At 32.7% G+C, this 25,592-nt stretch overlaps 4 protein-coding genes across 8 annotated transcripts; 1 reads left to right on the top strand and 3 right to left on the bottom strand.

Moving 5' to 3' along the window:
* Nucleotides 1-1,864: 1,864 nt before the first annotated feature.
* On the bottom strand, nt 1,865-2,402 carry LOC140876492 (uncharacterized). Its single transcript, XM_073280474.1, has one exon. It carries the CDS (start codon nt 2,370-2,372, stop codon nt 1,932-1,934), a length of 441 nt encoding a protein of 146 aa, XP_073136575.1. The 5' UTR covers nt 2,373-2,402; the 3' UTR covers nt 1,865-1,931.
* A 9,611-nt stretch (nt 2,403-12,013) lies between these two features.
* On the top strand, nt 12,014-16,738 carry LOC140889076 (arginine biosynthesis bifunctional protein ArgJ, chloroplastic). Of its 3 annotated transcripts, XM_073296780.1 has the most exons (17): nt 12,014-12,225; nt 12,601-12,726; nt 12,849-12,972; nt 13,105-13,178; nt 13,696-13,740; nt 13,882-13,932; nt 14,007-14,075; nt 14,162-14,220; nt 14,411-14,480; nt 14,829-14,909; nt 14,985-15,071; nt 15,263-15,385; nt 15,669-15,731; nt 15,913-15,990; nt 16,080-16,225; nt 16,308-16,378; nt 16,480-16,738. In XM_073296780.1, exons 1-17 carry the CDS (start codon nt 12,166-12,168, stop codon nt 16,560-16,562), a joined length of 1,410 nt encoding a protein of 469 aa, XP_073152881.1. In that variant the 5' UTR covers nt 12,014-12,165; the 3' UTR covers nt 16,563-16,738. The 3 variants fall into 3 exon arrangements, with proteins under 3 accessions (XP_073152881.1, XP_073152891.1, XP_073152886.1); XM_073296790.1 differs by lacking the exon at nt 12,014-12,225 and having other exon boundaries at nt 12,856-12,972; XM_073296785.1 differs by lacking the exon at nt 12,014-12,225 and having other exon boundaries at nt 12,844-12,972.
* Nucleotides 16,739-17,160: 422 nt separating this feature from the next.
* On the bottom strand, nt 17,161-19,768 carry LOC140880929 (uncharacterized). Of its 3 annotated transcripts, none has more exons than XR_012149763.1 (3): nt 19,142-19,768; nt 17,933-18,787; nt 17,161-17,832 (listed from the first exon to the last, which is right to left on the bottom strand). XR_012149763.1 is itself a non-coding variant. In XM_073285825.1 (3 exons), the coding sequence occupies exons 2-3, from the start codon at nt 18,758-18,760 to the stop codon at nt 17,410-17,412; spliced, it is 702 nt and encodes a 233-aa protein (XP_073141926.1). In that variant the 5' UTR covers nt 18,761-18,787; nt 19,147-19,765; the 3' UTR covers nt 17,161-17,409. The 3 variants fall into 3 exon arrangements, 2 of the variants coding, with proteins under 2 accessions (XP_073141926.1, XP_073141918.1); XM_073285825.1 differs by having other exon boundaries at nt 17,161-17,691; nt 18,341-18,787; nt 19,147-19,765; XM_073285817.1 differs by having other exon boundaries at nt 17,161-17,691; nt 18,341-18,787; nt 19,142-19,764.
* A 2,579-nt stretch (nt 19,769-22,347) lies between these two features.
* Nucleotides 22,348-24,609, bottom strand: LOC140875307 (uncharacterized). Its single transcript, XM_073278968.1, has 2 exons — nt 23,876-24,609; nt 22,348-22,486 (listed from the first exon to the last, which is right to left on the bottom strand). Exons 1-2 carry the CDS (start codon nt 24,520-24,522, stop codon nt 22,480-22,482), a joined length of 654 nt encoding a protein of 217 aa, XP_073135069.1. The 5' UTR covers nt 24,523-24,609; the 3' UTR covers nt 22,348-22,479.
* Nucleotides 24,610-25,592: the final 983 nt, after the last annotated feature.

The raw sequence follows: 25,592 nt of genomic DNA, 5'->3' as shown, positions 1-25,592 counted from the left end.
AGGGTTCGGTCAGGTGGGGTCCTAGGGTGCCTAAGGATCGAGCCATGGCAGGGCTTGGGGCTGAGAAGGGCTCGGCCGAACGGGGTTGGCTAGAAGGCTGCAGCTGCGCACGGTTTAGGGTTTGGGAGAAAGGGCTACGGCTTGGGGGTATGGGCGTGCATGGGGTCAGGGGCCTGGTGTGGCTCGAACCGGCAGGACCCTGGGAAGGTCCTGCCGGCGGAGCTCCGGCCGGTCGTGGCCGGAGCAGGGCGGCAGCAGGCGTTGAAGGCCTGCTGCCCAAGCCTCGGCGGCCGAGAGGGGTAGGGTAGGCTAGGGTTTCGGGTTCTAGGGTTTGAGGGTGTTCCGGGTCGGGTCTTGGGTCCGGGTCGGGTCTAAAATAATATGGGTTAAGTTAAGTGGGCCCGGGTCCGGGTTATTTTAATTGGGCTCGGGTATTTTTATTTTTAAGTTTTTAAGTTAATTAGGAGTTAAATGGACTAATTAAATTCCCAAAAATTTAATTAGTACCATTTAATTTATTTGGGTTACATTAAATTATTTTGGGTTATTTTATTTATTTTTGGGCTTTTAATAATTTTTATTTAAATTTTTAAGTTGGCCAGAAATTTTTATGGGCTTGGGAGCCCATGAAAGTTATTGGGCCTGTTAATGGGTTTTTGGGCCCATTGGGCCAGGGTCGGTGTTGTTGGGCCTAATTTAGTCTTAATGGGCCAAGTCTTACGTTAAGTTATTGGGCATGAGTGTAGGGCCAGCAGTCCAGAACCATCCATGAGAAAATTGCATGTGTCCTGATTATATATTTAATTATTTTTATGCATTTAAGTTATTTTAATATTTATATGTTAGTAAGAAAATTAAATTAAATATATATGAAGGACACACAATTTATTTAAGTACATGCATTCATGAAATCAATTTTTATGCTATGATTGAACTTCTATGGTTGAGCAAATAAAATATTTTAGGTGGAAATTGAAGTAGTGTGGCCATTTATGTATGGACAGTTTCTGTCATTTATGTATGGGCAGTTTTCTGCCATTTATGTATGGGTGGTTTGCCACCAGCCTCGTACGATGGTTTCTTAGACTGATCAGTCGCACTATGGGTCACACTTACGGATAGGACCATTCGATGTTAAGAAAATAAATGCTCAACAACTCAAGTATGTATGTTATGTATTATGTATTTATGTTTATTTAAGTAAGTTATGTTATGTAATTTTTAAGCATGCTCATTCATGTATATGTATGTATTAGTACTAAATTGATTTAAATTATTTTAAACCCTTGTTAGTATGCATGTTGGGCCTCTAGGCTCACTACACTGATATGGTGCAGGTGAGTACGTAGAGGAGCAGGTTACTCCTACCGGTGGTGAGGATGTATGAGCAGCGCTGCAGTAGCCCCGTGACCGTGACAGCTTCTGAGTCACCGTGCATGATGTCATGTGAAACATTTTATTATATTTTCAGTGGTTGAGGTTTATGGGAATATTTTATTAGATGTTTTAGTGCATGCACATATTTTAATTATTTTATTTATGCAGTATATTTTTAATTCTAGGGTTGACTCAGATGTTTAATTATTTTAAAGAATGCATTTTTTTCTAAAGTATTTAATTGTTTATTTATTTAATCATGTATTTATTTTAAATATTTTATTCTGTGCATATATGTATGGGCATATATGTACATATATTTATTTAGTAGTATAAAAAAAAAAAAAAAATTTCCGCATATTTATTTATTATAGAGTTAGGGTCGTTTCAATAGAGAACCAAAATTGCAAAGTGACAAACATACATGACTAAATTTTTTTTTAATCCTGTAGTATATATCAATTATGTATTATTATACCATCTAATTTTCACTATAGATATTCAAACAATATTTTTAAATATTAAAAGTATCCAAGAACGACATTAATTAATGATCAGCTATACTCATCCTCAACCTCCCACAAGCCCAAAGCTCTGACCAAACAAGCCGAGCCTGCTACAATCATGGCGGCAAATATCGGCGGGATCATAACATCCAATTTAGACTTCTTGGCTAGTTGAGACCGGAAACAAAAACTCTCCGACGGGATATCTAACGGGATCCTGACGGAGCCGGCCACTCCACCACAGTAAGCGGAAGAATCAGGGCTGACAGCTGAAACAAAAGCCAATTCCGGCAAGAACGCCGCCACTGCCACTGTCACCGTTAAGAGCGCCGTCCATGTGGCTGCATACAGCAGCACAGACCATCTCGGATCAGAAAATCTTCGAAGCAATGAATTCAAGAAACCGAAACTCATCAATATTAATTTCTGTATATATGTTCTTCGACTCGCTTTCGATATTATATATCTCAAAGATATAGCTAGACTCATGAATACAGATCGGGAGAGGTTGAACTTAAACCTAACATTAGCTAATGATTCCAACTAATATTATGATGTTTTAAGATTGAATAATATTATTATTTGAGTTGTTTATCATGTTTTTGGTGAAGATCATTGTCGATTCACCAACTCCTCATCAACATGCTAGCATTGGTTATATTATTGCCAGAGTCGGTCCTTGTTGTCCAGAGGTTTTGGCGAAACTATAATTTTTTTCCAAAGTAAAAAAACTTTTACATCATTCATGATATCATATATATCTAAAAAAAACACTAAATAACAATAATAAAAAATTAACAAACTTGAGCCAATTAAAAGAAAAAGAATTTCTCGTGAGATAAGTGTTGCAAGACAGCATGAGCCGATGATTTTTCTCTTCACCAGTTCACCGAGCGAATTTTTTTAATAGTTATAGAGTGAGATTTTGATCGACAAAAAAGATTTTGAAGATATACATTTTTGGTATAATAAACTTATTTTTAGAATTATTTTATTTGATATATACATTGAATTTTGGGCCCCTAATTTTTTTTCAAAATTTTTAGGCCCTAGGCAGGAGCCCTAATAGCCCTGCCCTAGGATCGACTCTAATTATTGTTATACGTTATGTTACACGTATAATGAATAATACACATTAAATTATGAATTACATTTGAATATGTAAATGTATTTTTTAAAGAGTTTTTTTTCCAATAAAATGAAAAAATATATAATTTTATAATTTGAAAAGAAAATTGTAACCCAATTTTAACACTCATTTGTATGTATAACATTTTTCTTTATTTTATTTAATAAATGTAGGAGGGTTAATTTTATTATGTACCTAAAGAATGAAATGGAATATTTTTCCTAATAAATTTAATAAGATTGTTGTTGTTGTTGTTTTGGGTAATTGACAATCACATTTCCTACATTTTTTGTTTTTGTCATTTATAACATCTCTTGCATATTATAAATTTTACACTTGATAAAAAAGATGTGTGTCAAATACATGATTTTGTTTGATTTAGTTTGAGGAAAATCAACAAATGATTAGACCTATTCCCTTAAATAGGCTATTTGAGTTTGGAAGTATCTTGATCTTGTGTGTTGATGAGTTATGGTTTTTATTTTTATTTTTTTCTTTATTTTTTTAAAAGGAAGAATTAAGTACAAGTGTTATTATCTGGCTGCCTTATATTATATATATATATATTTTTTAAGGAAGGGGTGTTTTGAAGTTTGAACCGTAATTGGTATGAAATCGAAATAACCATATTTTAATATTTAATTAATTGGTATAAAATAAAAATAAATGCAAACTAAAGTAAATGATAATGATAGGCCAACTACCAAGTTAAGAGGGGGGCCTTTCTAGGGCTTTGCATGTTTGGGCGTTTACACGTCGAATTATAAACATGGAATTAGTGGGAATTGACGCAATGACACGAGGCAATATAATTTTGTCCTATATATCCTCCCAAATTAATGAAAGTAAATAATAACAATAATAATGTTTAAAATGCGCAAACGATCAAGTTCGAGTCTAAATTTAATTCACAAATTGTAATTTTGGTTCGTAACTTGACATATTTTAAATTTTATACTTATAATTTATCTAAATTTGATTTTCATATAGTACTTTGGATTTTTTTCATTATTACAATGAGAAATTTAAATTACCATAAAAAATAATAATGAGAAATTTAAATCAAAATGTGTGGAAAATTATTTCTCGTTTTCCTTTATTTTTTTATTAAGTTGATTTTAATATGTGTAACATAAATTATATCATCCTTGCAATAGTCGCATATGCGAATATCAGTGCCAAATAAACAATAGCCGTTGGTTTACTAATTTAGGACAATTTTTTTTTTTTTTATTAAAAAGAAGATAAAAATAAAACATTGAAAAATCATAAAACTAAAATCTAAAATAGAGACCAACTTACCGGACTAAATTCACAAATTTTCAAAATTTAAATGTAAGATAGAATTTTCATATCACTCGCTTGTATACGCATCGAGAATAACATAGGAGCGTCAATATTTTAAGTAACATCAAAATTATACAAAACCATAATAAAACTATCGTCCCAATATTATTATCCAAATAATAATAATAATAATAACAACAATAATAATAATAATGATAGTAATAATAATGATAATAAAAGGGGATGCAGTCTACATCGGCACTAAATGAGGGAGATGCGTCCAACGAAGTGTCATGTGGTTTGATTCTGAAATTTCCCCAAAGAGGATGGGTAGGTGCACCACCTCTTTTATCTTTTTTTGGTCCAAATTCAATTCCTAACAAATCCCCTACGTACACCCATTAAATATATATAATATAAGCTACATTTAAATAAGTGCTCTAATTTCCCCAAAGAGGATGGGTAGGTGCACCACCTCTTATTTATCCCTTTTATTTTATGTCATGCATGATATAAATTAAATACTACACAATGTATATATATAGTATCTGATTATATATATCCACAAAAAATCCAACGAATCAAAAGTGAAATGAACTCTTTCATATTGGATATGTGAAAAAAGAGATGCAATATTTGAGACGAAGATAATATATTAATTAAAAGAATCACGAAATTTAGATTTTGAAACAAATTTTATTAGTTAATATATTCGGTCTAAATAGATCGAGAGATCCCGATTTGGAGAAACATAAACTAATTATAAGTAATGCACAAACTCAAATAACTTAAAAAATTTGACTAATTAACACTCCTCTCATAATCAAGCTAGCTAGCTGTTTCATAAACAAGAAATGAAATCACCAAATGTAGTGCTCCCAAAAAAAAAAGAAAAAGAAAAAAACCCAGATGTAGATCTTCACGAACATCCTATTAAATTATATTTTAAAGGGAATCAAACAGAAACTCTTGATCGATCGATCGATCGATCGAACAGCTTTCATCTCACAGCTGGGATCGATCGAGGGTTGGGAAACTTTACTATCCTTTACTAGAACGATCGGGAAACGGCATTTCTTCCACCGGCTTCGGAGGAGCTTGCGGCGGCGGAAAGTGTGTCGGCGGCGGAACTAGAGTGGCGGAAGAAGGCGGTTGCTGCCTGACGACCTTGCTTTCTCCACCTGCGGCATCCTCCGTAAGAGGGTCGGAGAGGTTTTCCGGCAGCACGAACACACCCTGAGACGGCCGCCGTTGGTGGCGGTGGGTCCTCTGGGACATTGAATTGTCTGTAATAAATAATGGAGAGGTATTTGGGTTTGGAATGTGGGGGAGAAGAGGTGGGTTTGGTGGGGTTTATATTAATTTTGCATTCGAAGGTCAAAGATATTATCCATTCACATTGGGATTCCAATGCCATTTATTATATGATATTATATTATACGGTAGATTTCAACATAGTATATGGATAATACCCCAATTATAGATTTAATGTTCCATGATTTGACATGTCAACAATATATAATTAAATACGCATGTGTGTAAAAATACGAATCGTTGGATGCATGGTTTGAGTATTATCCATATGCTAGGATCTCATCTACCGATATTATATATTATGTAAATCTAATCCAAATCATAATTAATCAATGGTTATTAATTATTAGTAAACTCTAAATCTCTGATAATTTCATTAATGATGTATATTTTAACAATTATCATGTAAATTTGTGCATGCCACGGTTTGATTAATCATATATACATATATATATATATATATATATATATATATATAGTTTTTTTCAAGTGTCCACCTATCATGCCCACCAATGACGTGACACTATTCTATTGGATGTGATAAAGATGTGATAAATTATAGGTCCAATAGAATAGTGTCACGTCATTAGTGGACATTGTAGTGGGCATGATAGGTGAGCACTTGAAAGAAACTCTATATATATATAGATTTTTGATACGGTGAGCACCTATCATGTGTACTTATGTATGCACCTGCTGATGTGGCATTCACCTATTGGATGTAGAGAATGACACGTCAGCGATGCACACAAAAGTGCATATCATAGGTGCTCATAATATCAAATTTTTTTATATATATATATATAACATGAATATATGTTGGATTTGTCAAAATATTTTCTCCATATCCCACAAAATTTATGTAAATTTCATGTTATTTATGTTTACTATGCTATTCGAGTGAAAATGCCCAATGCATTTATATTTTCTTTATTTCATTTTTTTTGGTAATCCTTGCGCCTTTTTATTGCATATGTATATTTTCTTGATGGCTCCTTTTTTTTATATATACATTTGAATTTATTTGGCTTAATTCCTAACTACTAATTAGGGGTGCAAACGAACCGAACCTGTTCGTGAGCTTTACGAGTTCGCTCGATAAATATTTGATTCGTACTCGAGCTTATCGAATTCGAGCCGAATTCGAACATGTTCGAACTTTTTTTCGAGCCGAGCTCGAGCCAAAATTATTCTGTTTGATTGTTCGCGAATAGTTCGCGAGCCTTAATATTTAATTAATATAATAAATATATATACATTTCGAGCTTTTTCGAACATCTCGAGCTTTTCAAACCATAATATCCGAATAGTTTACGAATAGGTTCGAATATTTCGAGCCGAACTCGAACTCAAACTTCATTAATTCGAGCCGAGCTCGAGCCAAAATATTTGAAATTATTGAACTTCGAATCGAGCTCGAACTCGAATAAACTCTTATCGAGCCGAATTCGAGCATTAAAATTTTACCATTATTCGTCTCGATTCGGTTTGTTTGCACCCTACTAATGTTATAAATATTAATATGATAATTTGGTACGAAAAATGAAACATTAATAAATTGCACATTTTTTTGATTTCGTTCATCATTTGACTCAAAATATACAAAAATATATAGTTATAATATTTTTATCTTATTTATATCATACATCATTCATGTCTCATCTCACGGTCAAATAGTACTACCTGTGTTAAGTCTACATTATATGATCATTATTTTCTTTCGAACTATTGTTATTTTTAATACCCTTTCCATTTAACAATTAATGATATATATTTTGATATTCAAAGATACTAAACATTATTTTATATAATAATAATTCAGATGCATGGAGTGTGTGACATTACTAATATATTAATTTACTTTTAAAGGAACAGAAAAAAAGTGTTTTATTAATGTTGGTCGCTGCAAAGAATTTAATGAACACATGTATGGTATTTGACGCCTAAGGTAATAATATATTAAATTAGTTTTTTTTTTGAAGGCATATATTAAATTGATTTTAGAAAGTGTCGATCACGTTATATGTGAGGTGCTTAAAAAAAATGAGAGTAGGTGATAGGCCGGCCGCTATCACCGACTCACCGTTTAGCGCCTAGGTGACAATCATATAGTTTGTTTAATCTAATTTTTTTTCACATTTTATATTTTTTCAATAATTTTTTTTCTATATATCGGATTCATAATTAAAATTCATGACATATATATTTATTATCTTCATAAGATACACTTTGATGGAAAAATATATCAAAATTTGAAAATAAATGATATATTAATCCATGCGGCCGATTAATGTAACAATACATAGAGTCAAAGAAATCGAATTCTAAAAATCGGGACAATGACCGATCACTCACGCCTTAGAGTCGTCTAAAGGGCTTAGCCACTGATTATATGTCAATTAAAACAATATACATATAATCCAAACAATATATAATGTGCATGCCAAATCCATTAAAAAAATTTAAAATAGAATTGAATACACTAGACTATTAATAATTAGAAAGGATATTCATTTTTGTATAACAAATCATTGAATTTGAAACTTTAGATTTAATATTATCTATATATCTATATATACACACACTGACACACACACACACACACACACACACACACACTATTGTATTAATTGAGCAAGAGAGGTGTAGAATAACAATCGTATGCTCTCTTGTTGTGTTATTTTTAAAATAAATGCATTAAATAATTTATTCTTTTTAATTATCGAAAAGATATGAAATTTATATATAATATAAAATCACTAATTTAGTTAACACACGGAAGGTATCAAACAATAAAATAAATGAGCTAATAGCATTCGGACCTCAATGAAAATCCTAATTATCACAAAATTCCTTATAAATAGGCTAACATGTCCTTGACTTTTTAAAATTTTTGCTTAGAGCACCCATGTGAGTCTGCGACCCATGTTATGAATGCACGCACTGACGTGCAAATATTTATGGTTTTTTGATTTTTTTTGCACATGATTTGACTCTATTGCTCTCTTCTCTAATAATAAATTACTCTTCCCGTTTTTTTACCAATGAAAGTTCTGTATTTTAGGGAAAAAATCTTACAAAATGTGAACCAAATTTAATTCAAAGGAAACAAAAACTGTCAAATAAATAAGTTCATAACATGGGGATTAGATCCCCACCCCACAGCAGGGGGTGCTGTGAGGGGTAAACGATGCACGAACATTATTCTCTTTTTTTTTTTTTTTTTTTTTTTGCTTTTTGTTATATATTTAATTATCTATATTTTTATTTACATTTTTGTGTTTTTTTTGGCTAAAATTTTTGGGTTTTTTTTGTTTCTCTCTTTTGGCCTTTTTTTTTAATTATACATTTTATTTTTATAAAATATATGTCTTTTTTTTATCTTGTAATTTTTTGCATCATTTTTAACACATTATGCTTGGAAAAAAATAAGAAAAATTAAGTATAATATTAAATATATAAACATTTAAAAATATCATAAAGTATATGTAAATTTTTAAAAAAATAACATAACCGATTTATTTTTTAAACAGTAAAAATAAAAATTATAAAAATAATAATTGAATATGAAATTTTTATCATAATAAAACACATTATTCTTGATAAATTAAAAATAAAAAAATTAAGTATAATATTAAATATATAAATATTTAAAAAATATCATAAATTATACGTAAAGTCTAATAAAAATAAAAAAAATTCAAAATATAATTATTTATAATTTCTTTAATTAGGTTAACCGAATTTTTTTTATGAAAACCAAAAATCTAAATTTTTTAAAACTAAAATCGAATTTCTGAATTAACCAAACTGAAATTTTGAATTCATTTGGTGGTTAATTTGGTTTAAACAAAATAATGCACACTCATAATTCTCTTGAAATCATAAATTTCAATAGAAGTGCATTATTATATAATATTGAAATATAAATATAAGTCTCCTAAAATATATAAATTATAAGACGAATAAATGATACAAGAAAATGGTAAGATAAAAAAAATGAATGTTTTAAAAAATAAAATGTATAATTTAAAAAGGTCAAAATATATTACAAAAACCCCATAATTTTAGAGAAAATTAAACAAAAAATTATTTATAAAAAAATTAAATATATTTAAAAAAATAAAAAAAATAAATATTGTGCTGTGGGCCCACAACAGGGGATCCAAAAATGGGAGAAGATTTGAGAAGTACATGAGAATGAATATTTAATTTGAGAGATTATATGACAAATATTACTTTTAATCAGAGACAGGACAAAAAAATTAAATATAAGGATTAAGGAATTAATTAAAATATTTTGAGACAAATTATAGATTTTTTTAAAATTATATGTAAAACAATAAAATATTTTTTTGCCCTTATAATATTTTGTTTGCATCAGTCTATTATTAATAGTACTCCACTTTAATTAATTATTTTATTATAGACAATATTTTTTATCATATCATTTCTTATACAATAAAGTTTAGCTTACTTTAACAAACTCAAATACAAACTTTTAAATGTTACCAACTAAAATTCTCTTATATCATATTTAAGTAACACGAAAGGATTTTATTTTGATGTATAATTTAGTATAATTTATCTTATAACCCAATTTTTAGTATAGATATACAAAATATTAGTCAAATCCTTTCACAAACATATCAAAAAAAAATTAGAATCTATTCTTAGATACCATAAATGTTGAAAAACGAATTAAAAATTAATGCTTATAATTTCAAGTGCTGTGAGATCGTGTGTAACTATAAAGACCACAGACCAATTTCAATTTGTTAATACCAACCTGTTGCCAGGGCCCTTCCGGCAACAAAATCGGTGCTGCCGGTATGTAGTGACACCATAAATGTTGATACCATAAAGGTTTCAAAGCTACCGGTATGTAGTGACAAATTAGTTAAAAGATTTTGAGACAAATTATAGATTTATGTCAACTGTGATAAATAATATTTTATTTTATAATAAAAATTTAGTGAGTAGATATATCTCTTTTATAATATATTATAATAAATTAAAAAATAAAAAAAATTAACTTAAAATTTAAAAATTATGGGATACAAAAATTTAAAACGTTAAAACAAAGCATAACGTGTTATGAAAAATTGAAAATAACATATAGATAAGATGAAAATAGAACTAAAAATTAATATTTGTTTTATAATTTTTTTATATTAATGATATTTATATATTTAATTATAATTTTTAAATAATTAATATTTTAGATAATTAATTTAGAAATTGAAATTATTAATGAATTTATTAAATATATAATTAATCAATTAAAGGGTGAGATAATCAATTTATAAGAAAAAATATTGATAAAATATTGGGAAAGTTTTAACATGCCTTTTATTTTATATATGTTATGTTTAGCATTTGTATTTGTATTTTAATAATATATTATACATTTGGATAAATATATATTATTTTAGCGATATATTGCATAATCTTGAGAAATAATTAAATATTGATATAAAGTGATATTACCTGATGGGTTATTACTCAATTTGATTTTTTTCCGGGCCCCAACCCAATGACTCAATCCATATGAGTCTTATATTACTCCGATATTTATTTGGACACTTTATCAAGACCCATAAATACCTCAAAGCCCATAAGAGGCTAAAGCCCATGAAACTCTCTGACTATCTATAAATAGCTCAAGTCCTCTCATTATTAAGGTACGCATTCTATAGTCACATGCTCTATTTCTCTAAAACTTTAATTGGGCAAATACTGACTTGAGCATCGGAGTGTCTTCGTCGGAAAACCCCCGGCGCCACTCACTTTGCTTTGTGATGCAGGTAACAACCCACAAAGTTCGGTCTTTGGAATAGTTCAAGTATTAATCCAGTCATTCGGTTCTCTACAAATGACCCAGATTCTCTCTAATCGGGTAATATCAATTTTTTGCTACATCAACTTGGCGCCGTCTGTGGAAACTTGTTCACTGCATCATTGAGAATGCATACTCCACCACAAACATCTCAAGGAAATAATCGCAATGAATACTCACCTACAATCTCCAAACCACCGCTTGGATTTAGTTCTACAAAAGAAAAGTTGACAACCTTAATGGAAGGAACAATTTATTCTCAAAAAGTGGCCATTGGATCAATTCATGTGTAAAAAACATCAACATATCATAATAAGCAGCATCACAGCGTGTGTAATTACAACATGGGTCAAAGGAATATTATTGTGAGAATAAAATTTTTAAAAAATCAAGAACATATTAGTTTATTAATTTTTTATAAAAGTTTTGTAACTATTAAGATTTTCACGTGGAAGCAATTAACCCTAAAGTAAATAAAAACAAGAGATACGGCAATTTTATAAATTTACTATAAAAATTCGCGAATTTGACTTACAAAATTCGTACAAGTTTCACAGCACATTGTACAACGTTTCTGCAGTTGCCACAGTGGCCGAAAAGAGCATAAACCCTAGAATTTCCTTCACAAATCCTAACTGCGACTTAAAATAATTTCTTGAAGTTTTTTATTTTTAGTATCGTTTTACGATAATTTTAGTTGATACCCGTCAATAATGGCTTTGTACATTCCTCAACATATCTGCATCAGATCCTCAGAACTCAATCAACCAAAGGTTCGATTTTTTATTTTAATTTTTTTTAAAAAATTAAAAATCGAGCATTTTTAGTTGGTTTACTGCCAGAGATTAACTTTACCGATCGTTAAAGGATTTTTTCTGACCCATGAACCAATTTCGAACGGTTGCCAGCGTAATGCTGAAGCTATTTCTTTGATAATGTACTATCGGAGTATAAGTGTGGAGCTTCGAATGTGTATTGTGTAGGATTTATGGCGGTGTTGCTAACGTCGTGTTAAAGGAGTTAATGCTCAGTTCGATGTAGTTACTGTAGAGAAAATGGGATGGTATCTAGTTCCGAGCATGAGGTTTTAGGGGCTGCTGGGTTTAATTATGAAATTGAAGATGAATTGAAGAAATTGAGTTGTGCAGGTATTTTGCATATCGGGCCATTTGAGAATGAGTTTTAGAGTGTTTGCAGCTTCATCTATTGCAAAGGATGCGTCAAGCTACATACCGGCAGCACCGATTTTGTTGCCGGAAGGGCCCTGGCAACAGGTTGGTATTAACAAATTGAAATTGGTCTGTGGTCTTTATTGTTAAACACGATCTCACAGCACTTGAAATTATAAGCATTAATTTTTAATTCGTTTTTCAACATTTATGGTATCTAAGAATAGATTCCAGGGGGAGTTGCAGCTGCAAAAGGTTTCAAAGCTGCTGGAATGTATGGTGGATTACGAGCAGTTGGAGAAAAGCCTGATCTTGCATTGATCACTTGTGATACAGATGCCATATCGGCAGGTTGGTTTCATTTGTTTGGCAAATTAGCTTGCATTATTCCAATAAAAGTCATGTGTTCGCACAATGCACATGCACGGGGATCATTGTCAGAAATTCTTTATGTTGTGCTTTGACAAATGTTTTGTTCTGCAGGGGCATTCACCACTAACGTGGTTGCAGCTGCACCAGTACTATACTGTAGAAAGGCATTAGATGACTCCCCAACGGTATGTCAGGGGCACAATTTTCATCCTTGTTATTTGATGGGCTCAAATGTGAGTTTAGTTTAGTAGGCGTGGAAAACATTAATTCCCATTTGGATTAGATAATGTTAGAGACTGCTGAAATGATGTGAAAAACTGTGTGACTACTAATCTCTTGAATTCCGATGGAAGGAATAGAAAGAAATGGGTATATGCATAAATTTTGGAGTATGTGAACTCTTGGAAATGTCAGAGCTGTATGCTCCAATTGCCAATCTCGATTGTTTTTTTTTTTTTGGGTGATGAAAGACAGATTAAGTTGTGTTTGATTACTTGCTTTAGGGGTGGCTATCTCAGCATGCCTATATTTTGAAACATTATGTTGTCATCATGTTTTGAAAACTCACTTTTGAAGCTAGTAAAAACTTAATCTCTGAATAGAAAACTATGACAAACTTATTTATTTTGTCCATACGGAAATTAATTTTCTTCCATATTATTCCCAACAATTCAATGATGGATGTCTCTATTCTACTTCCAGGCTCGTGCAATACTAATAAATGCTGGTCAGGCAAATGCAGCAACAGTAAGTTTTTATTTTGGCTGGTTATCAGCTGAAAGTCGTCATGGAATATCATTTTTACACTAATATTTCTTGCTGACCTATATTGTCATGTTCAAAGAATTTTTTATGTCATGGAGCTAAGGTACGTTACATTTTATGTAGGGGGATGCTGGTTACCAGGATGTTCTAGATTGCTCTCGTGCCCTTGCTGGGGTATGCAATGTTTAGAGTTATTTCCGATTAGGGGAACCAAGCATTTTTCGTACCTAACTTCCTATCAACTGCAGTTAATGCAATTGGATCATCACCAAGTTTTGATCGAATCTACTGGCGTAATCGGTCAAAGAATCAAGAAGGTGATTCTTGGTCATCAACATGGTCTTGTTCAACTGAACATTCGGCACATGAGTAACATAATTAATACCGTTTTTGCCACATGTAGGAAGCTCTTCTCAAGGCTCTTCCAAATTTAGTTAATCAACTTTCATCTTCTGTTCAGGGGTATTCTTCTGAATGAATTCACGACCTTCTCATCTTATAATTGTCGACTAAACGTCTCTTACTATGTATCTTTTCTCTTAAACCTATCATAGAGTCCACAACATTTCATTTCTTGTATTTTATCTTATTACTTTTTCTATATTGATGCTTTCTAGATTTATAAGGGTAAATATTGTTATTGGATGAGCAGGGCAGGCTCAGCTGCTGTAGCAATAACTACGACTGATCTTGTGAGCAAAAGTGTCGCAATTGAATCTGAGGTGTGTGCGTTCTTTTTGTCCGTGCAAGTGCACATTATCATAACGGTTTATATTCGGAAAAAAACATTTATGTTAATACCGAACTAATCTCCAGATCAAGGATTATCTTCATTTATTTTTGTTTCTCATTCACTATCTCCTAATTCCAGTTCAAGACTAATATTGGAAGTCACATTCTCCCTATCGTTTCATTTTATTGCTAGCTGGACTTGTGCTTGTATGTTAGGAACTGAATATAACTATCTTCGTAGCTAATGTAGTTTTCTTCAATGATTGAAGGGGAGTTGTTCTCCACTCCCTGTGACAAAAGTTTGTCATGCTTCTAATTGGTGAGTTTACTACATTTAGATAGGAGGAACCCGTGTAAGAGTAGGCGGTATGGCGAAGGGCTCCGGGATGATCCACCCAAACATGGCAACAATGCTTGGTGTAGGTTGCTAATACTTTTTTGATGCTATTCAAAAAATCAGCATCAGTTATCCAGTACCCATTCTACTTTTTCAGGTCATCACAACTGATGCTATGGTCACAAGTGATGCTTGGCGAAAGATGGTACTTGTTGCTGTGAATCGTAGTTTTAATCAAATAACAGTAAGTATCATCATCCTCGTGTTATTTACATGTATCTAATGATATAAAGTATAAGCATTTGCCGCTAAACTTTTTATGGATGGTAACTATGCTACTTTTGAGTATTTGTGTCAGTTGTGTCTGCATGCATCCATTGTCGATGTTGCCCTTACCACTGCCCTCTATCATCATTCTTGGATGTTATTTGGCAGGTAGATGGAGACACAAGTACTAATGATTGTGTCATTGCTTTGGCTAGCGGTCTTTCGGGAGCAAACAATATATCTTCTTTGCAAAGTTCTGAGGCACAGCATCTGCAAGCATGTCTTGATGCTGTAAGGTTTAACTGATTTAATCAGTTTCAAACAATAAATCATAAGCACTCTGATTAGACTTTATTGTTTCTACCATGATCTTTTGTTTAAAGTTATTTATTATGTATAAAGAGACCTGTATTTGGCAATAGCGTGAGCTTGTGAAAGTAAGGCATGCCTAACGTGGAATAACTTGGAAACAATTAAATTTCATAGACGGCATGCCTAACGTGGAATACCTTGGTAACAATTAAATTTCGTAGACGGAGCTAATACCATGTCCTAATTTGACCCTCGTTGGTAGGTGATGCAAGGCCTTGCAAAATCAATAGCTTGGGATGGTGAAGGAGCGACATGCTTGATTGAGGTGTGCACCTCTTGCCACAGAATTTTTGACATTTTACAACCATAACAATCAAAATATATGTATTGCTCTACTAACACGTTGGACATGCATTGAGTTCTACAAATAAAAGTGCGTGTTGGTTCGACCGACAGCACCAGAGCATGATTGCAAAATGGTGGATTTGACTCAAATCTGTATTCAGGTCAAAGTAAATGGAGCCAACAGTGAAGCTGAAGCAGCCAAGGTTGCACGATCAGTGGCATCTTCTTCATTAACCAAGGCATGATTCAGTATGATGTGTAAAATAACTCAAGCATCGTAGTAGCTATATCCTTCTTCGGGACCTATATTTTGTTGTGTTATGTATAGGCTGCAGTATATGGTAGAGATCCAAACTGGGGTCGAATCGCCTGTGCTGCTGGTTACGCAGGAGTTGCTTTTGATCTAAACAAACTCCAAATATCTCTTGGGAATATTTTGTTAATGGATAATGGCCAGCCGCTGCCATTTGACAGGTATGCTAATCACTTAAAACACTGATCAGGACATCGAATCAACCGAATCATCTCCAAACATTAACCCTTTCCTAATTTGCAGGACTGCAGCTAGCAATTATCTTAGGGCGACGGGTGAGAAACACGGGACCGTCATAATTCAGATATCTATTGGTGAGTTTCCGAAATATGTTAGAAACCATGAGTTTGCCCTATGAAATTTGTTTTCGAATCTTCATATGGTCAACCGTGAACATACATGTGTATTCCGACAGGTGATGGTCCAGGAAGTGGGTTGGCTTGGGGCTGTGACTTGAGCTATGATTATGTGAAAATTAATGCTGAGTACACAACGTAGCCAATTTGTTTAATTGTAATTCGACTCTCTCAAGTGGCAAGTGATCCCTCCCTCATTTCTCAGTGTACTTGACTATTTATGTTAGTTACTATATTCATAAATCATAATATAGTTTGACCACTTATTAATGGGCCTCGTGGTTATTTTATGTTGCAAAGAACTTATTTGTCAAGTGAATTCTTCGTGTGTTGAAATTTTTTCACATGCATCTCTGTTTAAATTTATCTCAAAATTATGATTCTCAAGAGTCTTATGTTGTCTCCTCTCTTTCCATAGCACATAAAAAACTTCAAAAAATATTTCTAAGTGATTATGCTAAAAATAGAGTAAAGGAGAAACCCAAGCTTCAATAGCTCCCAACATTGTATCTTGGGTTTAAAGAAAATTATAAATTTGCATACTTATTTTTACTTCGGTAAAAACAAAATTTCCCAAGAGACGATGCTAAATATGAAAATGAAAAGCCAATTTAACTTCCTTGCATCTTTCCTGGAGAGAAGCCAATCCCATTTTCATCAGCAATACATCTCCAGACACCACATTCAGTCGATGGCCTATAATGTTGGACATCCTAGTTGCATAAAACTTGAGCCATCAATTAAAAGCAGTAAGCGCAAAGTAATCGATTCAAATTTCAAACACAATCTCCTGATACGGGAAATTACAAATTTTACCGATCTTGCATGTTTCACAAAAATTACAAGATCCCACCTCCCATTATTTATACACAATGGGTGAGATGAAAACAAAAGTGAACTAGCACAGAAAGGCAATCATGTACTAGATGTGAATCAGGGACAGGTTTCTCCAGAAAAACGACTCATCAGAACGGTTTTGCTCACTCTCACTAAGAAGGCTTGAACTTGTTGGCATTTCCACTGTTTTTTCGAGCTTGCTTCTTGTCTTTTCCCTTGCTTCCTCGCAAAGATTTGGAGCTACCCTTTTGCTTGTTCTTTCCATACTTCTTGCCGTTACTGCGGCCGTGTTGATTGCTGTAAGAAGGAAAGTGTGAAACCGATGCTGGAACTGGATCATAAACATCAGGAGACCATGTCACAGAAAGGTTCTTAGTTGGTAATCCCTGCTTTTCACGGCTACCTTTCATGGCGGAAACAAGCTTCACAGGAGTCTGAAAGATAAAAGCCTCGGTTAGAATTTAGGAAGTAAAATACCACAGCTGTTAACAGTAACTTCCCAAGAGATGAAGCCTTACATACCCATGGTCTGGAACAGAATGAAATCAAAAACCACGTCTATTTCATTTCAATATCTAAAAGGGGCCAACCATGAGAAGTAAAAAAATAAAACAGCATAAACAAAGTGTGACAAGGAAATTATAAGTTCAACAAACTAAAGGAGCTGGGCAAAACCTTTACTCGCCCGAATGATCCACGAGTTCTGATTGAGAACAAATCACCAAAAACAAAATAGTATTATTTGGAAATCCAGACAAATTATTATGGCATCAAATTTATTGGTAAGGCACGTAAAGCTGAATGGCATGCAATTGTGTTATCTGCAAGAATTTTAGAAGACATTTGTTCAGACTTGACCCAAGAAAGCTGTAAAATCTGAACCATGGATACAGGGTTGAGCATACGATTACCGACACACCACATGGAAACTGAATACATGGGATAGAAACCTACCTCGCATGAATTATAGAGATCCACAAACAGTATCAGACTCTAATGACGGTTGAATATAACAAACTATACATTGTCCAACCAAATTGATTCTTGCAATACCACTCTCAAGAGATCCAAATGAAAACTTACACGCAAGGACTGCTTAACAGAACTATTTACTTCAGGGAGCTCAGCGTTAACATGCGTTTCCTGCATTTCTTTCCCACCATACAATTCCTCTACTTCAAGCTCTCCAGCAGGTGTAAATGTGGCATACTCGTTAAATAATTTTTCAGAAACTGAACTGCATGATATACTGTTGTTATAGTCTTCATGTCCATCTTCCTTCTTCACATTACCTATAGCATTTCTGTCAGAAGACATGCAGAAGCCACTCGTTGATTTTTTACTGTCTTGAATGTTCAAAAATTCAGTAAAACACGTCTTTAGTTCATTCATAGAAATGTCCCTTGCATTGCAACGAGTTAGATTGTGTGGATCCAACGAAAATCCACTATTGCCTCTTATATTCTGACTGGTTGGAGTATTACAAGGAACCCACACTTCCATCTAAAATGTTCTAACCAAAGGGATGACCTGTAAAAAGTTAGATTCGAATTGAGGAGATTAGAACACAATATCACATTCAAAACCAAGCACAATAATTCCAATTGACCTTCAGCTCGGGAAAAAAAGCCATCGATTCTCCAGTAAAGACTAAATATCACACAAAAGGTGGAATTGAAACATAACACATAATCTGACAGTCCCATAAATACATATATTCCATTAAGAAAATCCACGCATTCATTTGATAACCTAAGGCTAAGGTAAGCCCTTGGTCAACTTATCTTATCTCCTTCTTTAAGAGAACAAATTCACCACGAAATATGATCTTGAAGCAATAAACAAACAAAGTAATATATATCTGCAAATATGCCAAGAAAGTACCTTACTTCTATCTGGATATTCTGGGATAATTGTTCCGCTCCACAGCTGGACCGCGATATTTAAACGAGATCCAATTAACAGAGAAGGGGAAGATCCGAAATTTGATTTCCAACAAGTGAATCAGAGTTATCTCACAACCAAGATTTTTCAGTACAATCTCCAAGAAGAAAATCGGGTAGACAGAAAAAGAAAAAAAAGAAGGTAGCAGAAAACCCCGGAAGTAAAAGAAGTAACCGATCTCTAAACAAATAAAATGTTGGCAGAAGGTTAACTACTAATATTACCACGCCGATCGCTTTTCTGAAGATGTTTCAGACGATGAGAAAACGAGCCTCCATAGAAGGACGTCAAGTGAGATCGCGTGGGAAGAATCAGATCTTTAGAAGGCACCGAATGCATTGTTCGATGCTCTTCGATGTACCAATCCCCCTATTTCTGTAAATGGATTTAATCTTCCACAAAAGAATCAAACGAGCGACCAAATGCTTTGGGATTTCTTGCTGCAAAAACTCGAACAGGATCTGGATTTAAATCGGGAATCGCGAGAAGATCGGCGTCAAAACCCTAGGAATCGCCGTGTTCATTGCACAGCATAGAATAGAACAAAGGGTTCAAATTATCTATCGGACTGCGACAACTTCTGTACGTAAAATATCCAATCTGAATATTGCAATATTTATGAAATTACATTTTTACCCTACACCACTGTCCAGCTTCCTAGCATTTTCATTTTTTCTTTTAAAAAATAAATCAATACACGTGCAATACCACTTTAACAAATCATTTATAAAATATTTTCGAAAAAAAAAATCAAAAGTAATTATCCAAGTTCCTATTTTTTTTTGTCAGGTTCTCTATTATTTTTTTTAATTTTTTTTTAAATTGGGATGAGGTCGTAGGGTTTTGAACTCAAAATTTGTCTCATTTTTTTGGAGGTTGATGTCACTTATGCTACAAGTCTTGGGCATATCACGTTCTCTATTTATTAGCAGCCGTGTACACGTCTTGCTTGTGCAATATAATATATAAATATTGAATGTCAATACCTTGATATTAATTTTACAGACATGAAATTCAAATTTAATTTTGAATGAAAATGCCAATGTCAAAAATAAAAAATGTGGGAAAAAAGGTTAAATCAGGCTGATGGAAAGTAACGTGATTTTTTGAAATTTAAAAATGTTAGTTTTACCCTCTTAATTCCTTTAATTTAGCTTACTAATAGTAAGGGCATTTTAGTACATCTATAAAAATATCAAAAATCGTTTTTTTAAGGTACTCATGCATTATAATATAGAATAGAATATTATAATATATAATAGATAGAATAGATAATATCATATTTCTCAATTATCTCGAATTGGTTCGGTGTTTTTCGTTTATTTAAATATATATATAATAATAATAATTCCTGACAACTTTAAAACACGTCTCTTTCCTCTCCAATGGATTTGCTATGAATTTTGTTGAAATTTTTCTTCTAATCAATTCGAGTAAATGCATTCTCCACCTTCATTCCAAGTACTAATAAAGCAGTCCATTGGCTGAATTATCAAACTCGGAGTTAATGCTAGATTTTTAAATGTTTTCTGCCATCCACTTCTACATTCCACCGTACTAATAAAGACATTTTTCACCTCAATTTCTTATTCATATATCCATTTCTCTTCCTCTTTTCATGATAAATTCAAATATGAATGTCATAAAAAATCAGTCCGTTTGAACGATTGAGTCTGCCATTTTCATTCCATTGTATTTGCATCACAAGATAAAAATATTCGCATCACAAAAACTCATTAAACAAACAAATTTGTTCCACTAAATGCAAGTATTACTTGAACACTGAAGAAAATGAGAGATAAAACTCATTTTCATCTTTCAATCCCTCTTGTTTGTCACTTATCTCGAAATAATCCATCGAGTTTTTGGGCCGTCAAAATATGCCCAATGTTTCATATTCTTTTCCCATTTTATCGCGTGAAAAAGCCTACGTCTTCCATTTAACCCCTACTGTGTTAAAAAAAGACGGTGAAAAACCCATGTCTCTCTTTTCTATAGTTGATTCAACGAAACATACAAGACTAGGTAGTTCTTGATATTGTTTCCAAGAAATGTTATGAGTTTTTTTTTTACAAAATTCTTTCTAAAAATATCACACACTAATTAATATATGCATGACTAAAATTAACGTTTTACCTTTTTGTTTATCTAATTTTCTCTTTGAAGATAAGTTCGAGGACGAACTAGACTGTACTTGCTTTCGATTTTTGTTAACTTTGGTGTGTTAAATTTTTTTAAGACACAAGGGTCCTTTCAATTTGTAAAAAAATTTATATTTTTTTATGTAATATAAACAATTAATAACATGGTATATATATATTACATGGTACTTTGTGGTTTGAATAGAATTCCATTCAGATATGCGTTCAGAATATATTGAAAAAATCTTGGACCACCCAAAAATCACTGTTTAATAAGTTTGTCAAACGAAAAAAAAGTTATATTCCATCTCAATTTTAATAAGTTACTAGAGTCCATTGATCAAATTTTAAAGTGAAATTTTGAACAATCGAGTGATTTAAATCGATATGTTTAACAGTAATAACTTATGCATCATCAATAAAATTTAAAAAATATAATTTCGTCTAAGATTGCATAGCGATAGATTAAAACTAATTACAAAACTAAAATATTTGACAGTCTGTAACAACATCACATCAAAAAAGGGCCAATGCAGTTTTAGCTCAGGCAAAGTGCATCTGTATTGGGATCCAGCTTCCTAATTTAGAAGCATATGCTTCAATGATGATGCTACAGTGGAGATCATGTAGTTAACCTTTTCGAAGCAACTAGAAAAGCTATAAAAAAAAAAAGACAATTTCCTAATGCTAAACTATGATTTAAAACAAAATTGGGTGTCACTGGAATTTGGAAGCATGCATTTAATATTAAAAAAAATGCAATTACTGATGGCAAGTTAAAATCCAATTATAGAAGATTGAGCATGAATTTAGAAGTACAGTTTGAATGAAACAAGATTTACAGCAAGCATTTCATGTTTAACAAACATTTCAAGCATGTACTAGCTGAACCAATGCGGAGACACACCACATTTGATATAAATTCAGAAAAAGTAGAAGTATGATCTTCTTTATACCGCAATGGAGGTAAAAAAAAAAAAGGGTAACAGACCAAGGTCTCTGAATATTGAGCGGAGTAGTTCAATGAAGATCAAGCACTCAAGTTTCATCACCGTAACCAAACTGGTACCAGAGAAAAAGAGTTGTGCCTCCATTGTTATCCCGAAACTGGTCCTTGAGCTAATGTGAGACCTCCAGCTAGAACCTGTCAAAAAAATTGAAAAATACAGCCTTCAGAGGTCCAAACTTCAAGTGAAACTTCAAAAGACTGAAAAAGTAGTTGTGTGATGCCTACTGCGTAACTTGAAATATGAGTTTACATCACATTATATATGATATTTAACATTATGATTTTGGAAAGTATAAAATTCTATCTTCTTTCTTTGTTCTGGTTTTGTATTTGAGATTTTTTTCGCCTTCTTACAAATTAAAAGATAAATAAATGGTTCAAAGAAGCATCGCAAACACAGGAAGTATTAAAGTACAATCTAAGCTTGTGTACGTGGATATGGAGATAAATTTTTTATATCACTAATGGCAAACAAATTATATAAAAAAGAATAGGCATACAAATATGAAATATCAAGAAACATTCAGAGGGACTTGCAATGAAACTAACATGCATATCATGCTTTCATCTAGAATGTCTATCAGACTCAAGTTAGCAAAAATGTTTTGAAACAGTTTATCAGTATTCTTGACCTTAGATATTTTGAAGGCCCCAAAAAATGGGCAAGAATGTCTATTCTACTACTGTTTTACTCCATCCATTCTCTCCTCTTCTGATTGTTCTGTAGCAAAAGCCAAACTAGCTACTTGATCCTAATACCTAATTCCAAGTCACGGTTCATCAGTTTGAAAAGAACCCATGCGTCTGTCGTATTGCAACTCACATAGAACTTGGATCTCATTGTTTTCTAATCACAGTTGTCAGTGAAAGGTACACATGCTTCTCTCATAGCATTCTAAGAATTAACTTATGCGAGGGAATAACTTAAAATTTTAGCAAGCTCCATTTTACAAGAATAACAAATGACTACACATTAAATACACAAAACAACATGATCGTTGAAGACTAACAAGAGTAAGGCCCTGAAAATTTCAAAGCTGCTGCCATGGAAAACAAATCGAACAAAATAAGAGACACTAAATTTAAAGACTTTACCAACTCACCATAACTTTTTGATTACCCACTTGGCAAGAGGAATTTCGGTGTATAGATTTGTATTCTCAAAAGAATAATGAATGCTAAAGGGTTGTTTTTAAATTCACTGGGACAAAGAGTAAACAACTATCTCAGAATTAATGGGAAAACTACTAAGGTTCTAATGTTGTCACTATTTTCTTGGTTTCAAAATTTAAATGTAAGAATTACAGATATTGAAGGGGAACAAAGATATATATATCAGTATAGGCTGTCATGAATTCTTTGGTGTTTGGATTCCAACTTATTATGAATGAAGTGTGGAGCTTCTAAATAATAATTACAATTCCGCAAACCTTCCCAGCATCCATTAAACTCGAAGCAATCTGAACTTCAAAATTCCAATACACAAAAACAAGAGGCCTCTTAAACTAGGATGTACATACAAACCTTGGTGATCCGGAACTGGCATTCAAATTTCTATGCAGAATCCGACTGGAGCTCAAATCTACAGAGTCAATCAGCTCTTTCAACCCCATATTCCCCACCTTCTCCTCCACCTCCTTTTCGTTCTTATCGACTCCATCACTCAACTTATTCTTCTTTTTCTTCACATTCATCTTCCCTGCAACAAACTTTTCAAAGTAATTACCATAAATATACTCGGGCGTGTACCCATTCTCCTCATCAAACAACATGATATGCCCGTGCCACTCCCAAACTCTGTAATCAGCCGCAGTTTCCTCATGGAACCCCACGCAAATATGATGCCCACCGATCGTCACAGCCTGACCGGAATTGGGATTCAACTTATCAATCTCACCGCTAAGAATGGTGCGAATGATTTCCTTCTCGAGCTTAGCTTCCTCCTTAGCGAGCTGGGGTTTGGAGGAAGAGGACGGATTATCGGCGTTATCGGAGTCTGATTCAGAGTCGGAGAGGTTGAGGAGCATGTCGGAGAAGAGGTCCTCGAGAGACTTATCGGCTGAGAAAGGCGGCGCGTGGAACGGAGGAGCACGAGTATGAAGGCGGCCCATTAGGGATTGGATGAGGAGGTTGTCGAAATTAGGGGTAGCGGAGGGATTGCCGCCATTCATGGCTGAATTGGAATTGGGGTTTTGAGAGGGTTTTGGGGTTTGCGCACAAAGATATATATCAAATGCTTTGGGACGAGACTCTCTATTCATTTACCAGAATCATTATAATTGACTTTCTTGTTTTTGTTTTGTTTTATTATATTATATATCTATAGATTTTAATTTTTTTTTATTTTTTTTTAGATTTTTGGGGATTACTTCGTTGATTGGTATTTTGGGTCAAAAAATAAAAATAAAATGTGTGATAGCTATTAAAATATTTAATTCAATTGACTTTAAAAATTAACAAACTATTTTTTTTTTTAAAAAAAAATTATAGAAATTAGATGGTTTCTAGAGCTTAGCAATTCCATTTCCTAATTTCTCCACAACCATTATCATCTACGTCGTGGATCATTTCAACAAAAAAAAAAATTATAGGAATTAGATGGTTTTAAGAGCTTAGCAATTCCATCTCCTAATTTCTCCACAACCATTATCATCTACGTCGCGGATCATTTCAACATTTCTTTACAGACATTATCTCCATGATAGATCTAAGAATGATAATTTATCAATACATAATGGACCTCATATTTATTTATAAATATCAACCATTAAATACATATCAGGACAGTGCTTGTATAGATAGGAGATAACTTACCCGTCACTGTCTTCATTTCAATCCAAACCATTACCTAAATTACCACCACTTTCAACATATCAAATCATCAGTCTCAATTCTCAAACCACCTTTAGAATCAAATCAAGTTTAACGACACTACTTTTGTCGATTGAGTTCTTGTATGATCATTATAACAGTGATAATTTAAATACTAATACAAAATTCAATGGCAAATTGTTTTACATACACGAAATAATATATATATATATATATATATATATATATATATATATATATGGACGATTGATAATTGATGCATGTAATCAAGAAATTTCCATCTTAAACTAGGTAGAAGATGGGATAAATTAATTAAAAATAACAAATAGGAATTATGTACCAGATTGGATTATTATATATATTTATGTATAAATAAAATAAAACCCAAAAGCCTAATCAAATAATTTTA

Source organism: Henckelia pumila, chromosome 1 (assembly GCF_033568475.1).
Source record: "Henckelia pumila isolate YLH828 chromosome 1, ASM3356847v2, whole genome shotgun sequence".
Classification (NCBI taxonomy): Eukaryota; Viridiplantae; Streptophyta; class Magnoliopsida; order Lamiales; family Gesneriaceae; genus Henckelia; species Henckelia pumila.
This window is presented reverse-complemented; position numbering and strand designations above follow the sequence as displayed.

What these genes read in the sequence shown, in the direction of transcription:
- LOC140876492 (XM_073280474.1), bottom strand. Translation starts at nt 2,372, where the DNA reads ATGAGTCTAGCTATATCTTTGAGATATATAATATCGAAAGCGAGTCGA.
- LOC140889076 (XM_073296780.1), top strand. Translation starts at nt 12,166, where the DNA reads ATGGCTTTGTACATTCCTCAACATATCTGCATCAGATCCTCAGAACTC. An exon ending in CGGAAGGGCCCTGGCAACAG is followed by an intron (nt 12,727 to 12,848) that starts GTTGGTATTAAC and finishes ATCTAAGAATAG; the next exon opens with ATTCCAGGGGGAGTTGCAGC. An exon ending in CATTAGATGACTCCCCAACG is followed by an intron (nt 13,179 to 13,695) that starts GTATGTCAGGGG and finishes TTCTACTTCCAG; the next exon opens with GCTCGTGCAATACTAATAAA.
- LOC140880929 (XM_073285825.1), bottom strand. Translation starts at nt 18,760, where the DNA reads ATGGAAGTGTGGGTTCCTTGTAATACTCCAACCAGTCAGAATATAAGA. An exon ending in CTGTTAAGCAGTCCTTGCGT is followed by an intron (nt 17,692 to 18,340) that starts GTAAGTTTTCAT and finishes TTTATCTTTCAG; the next exon opens with ACTCCTGTGAAGCTTGTTTC.
- LOC140875307 (XM_073278968.1), bottom strand. Translation starts at nt 24,522, where the DNA reads ATGAATGGCGGCAATCCCTCCGCTACCCCTAATTTCGACAACCTCCTC.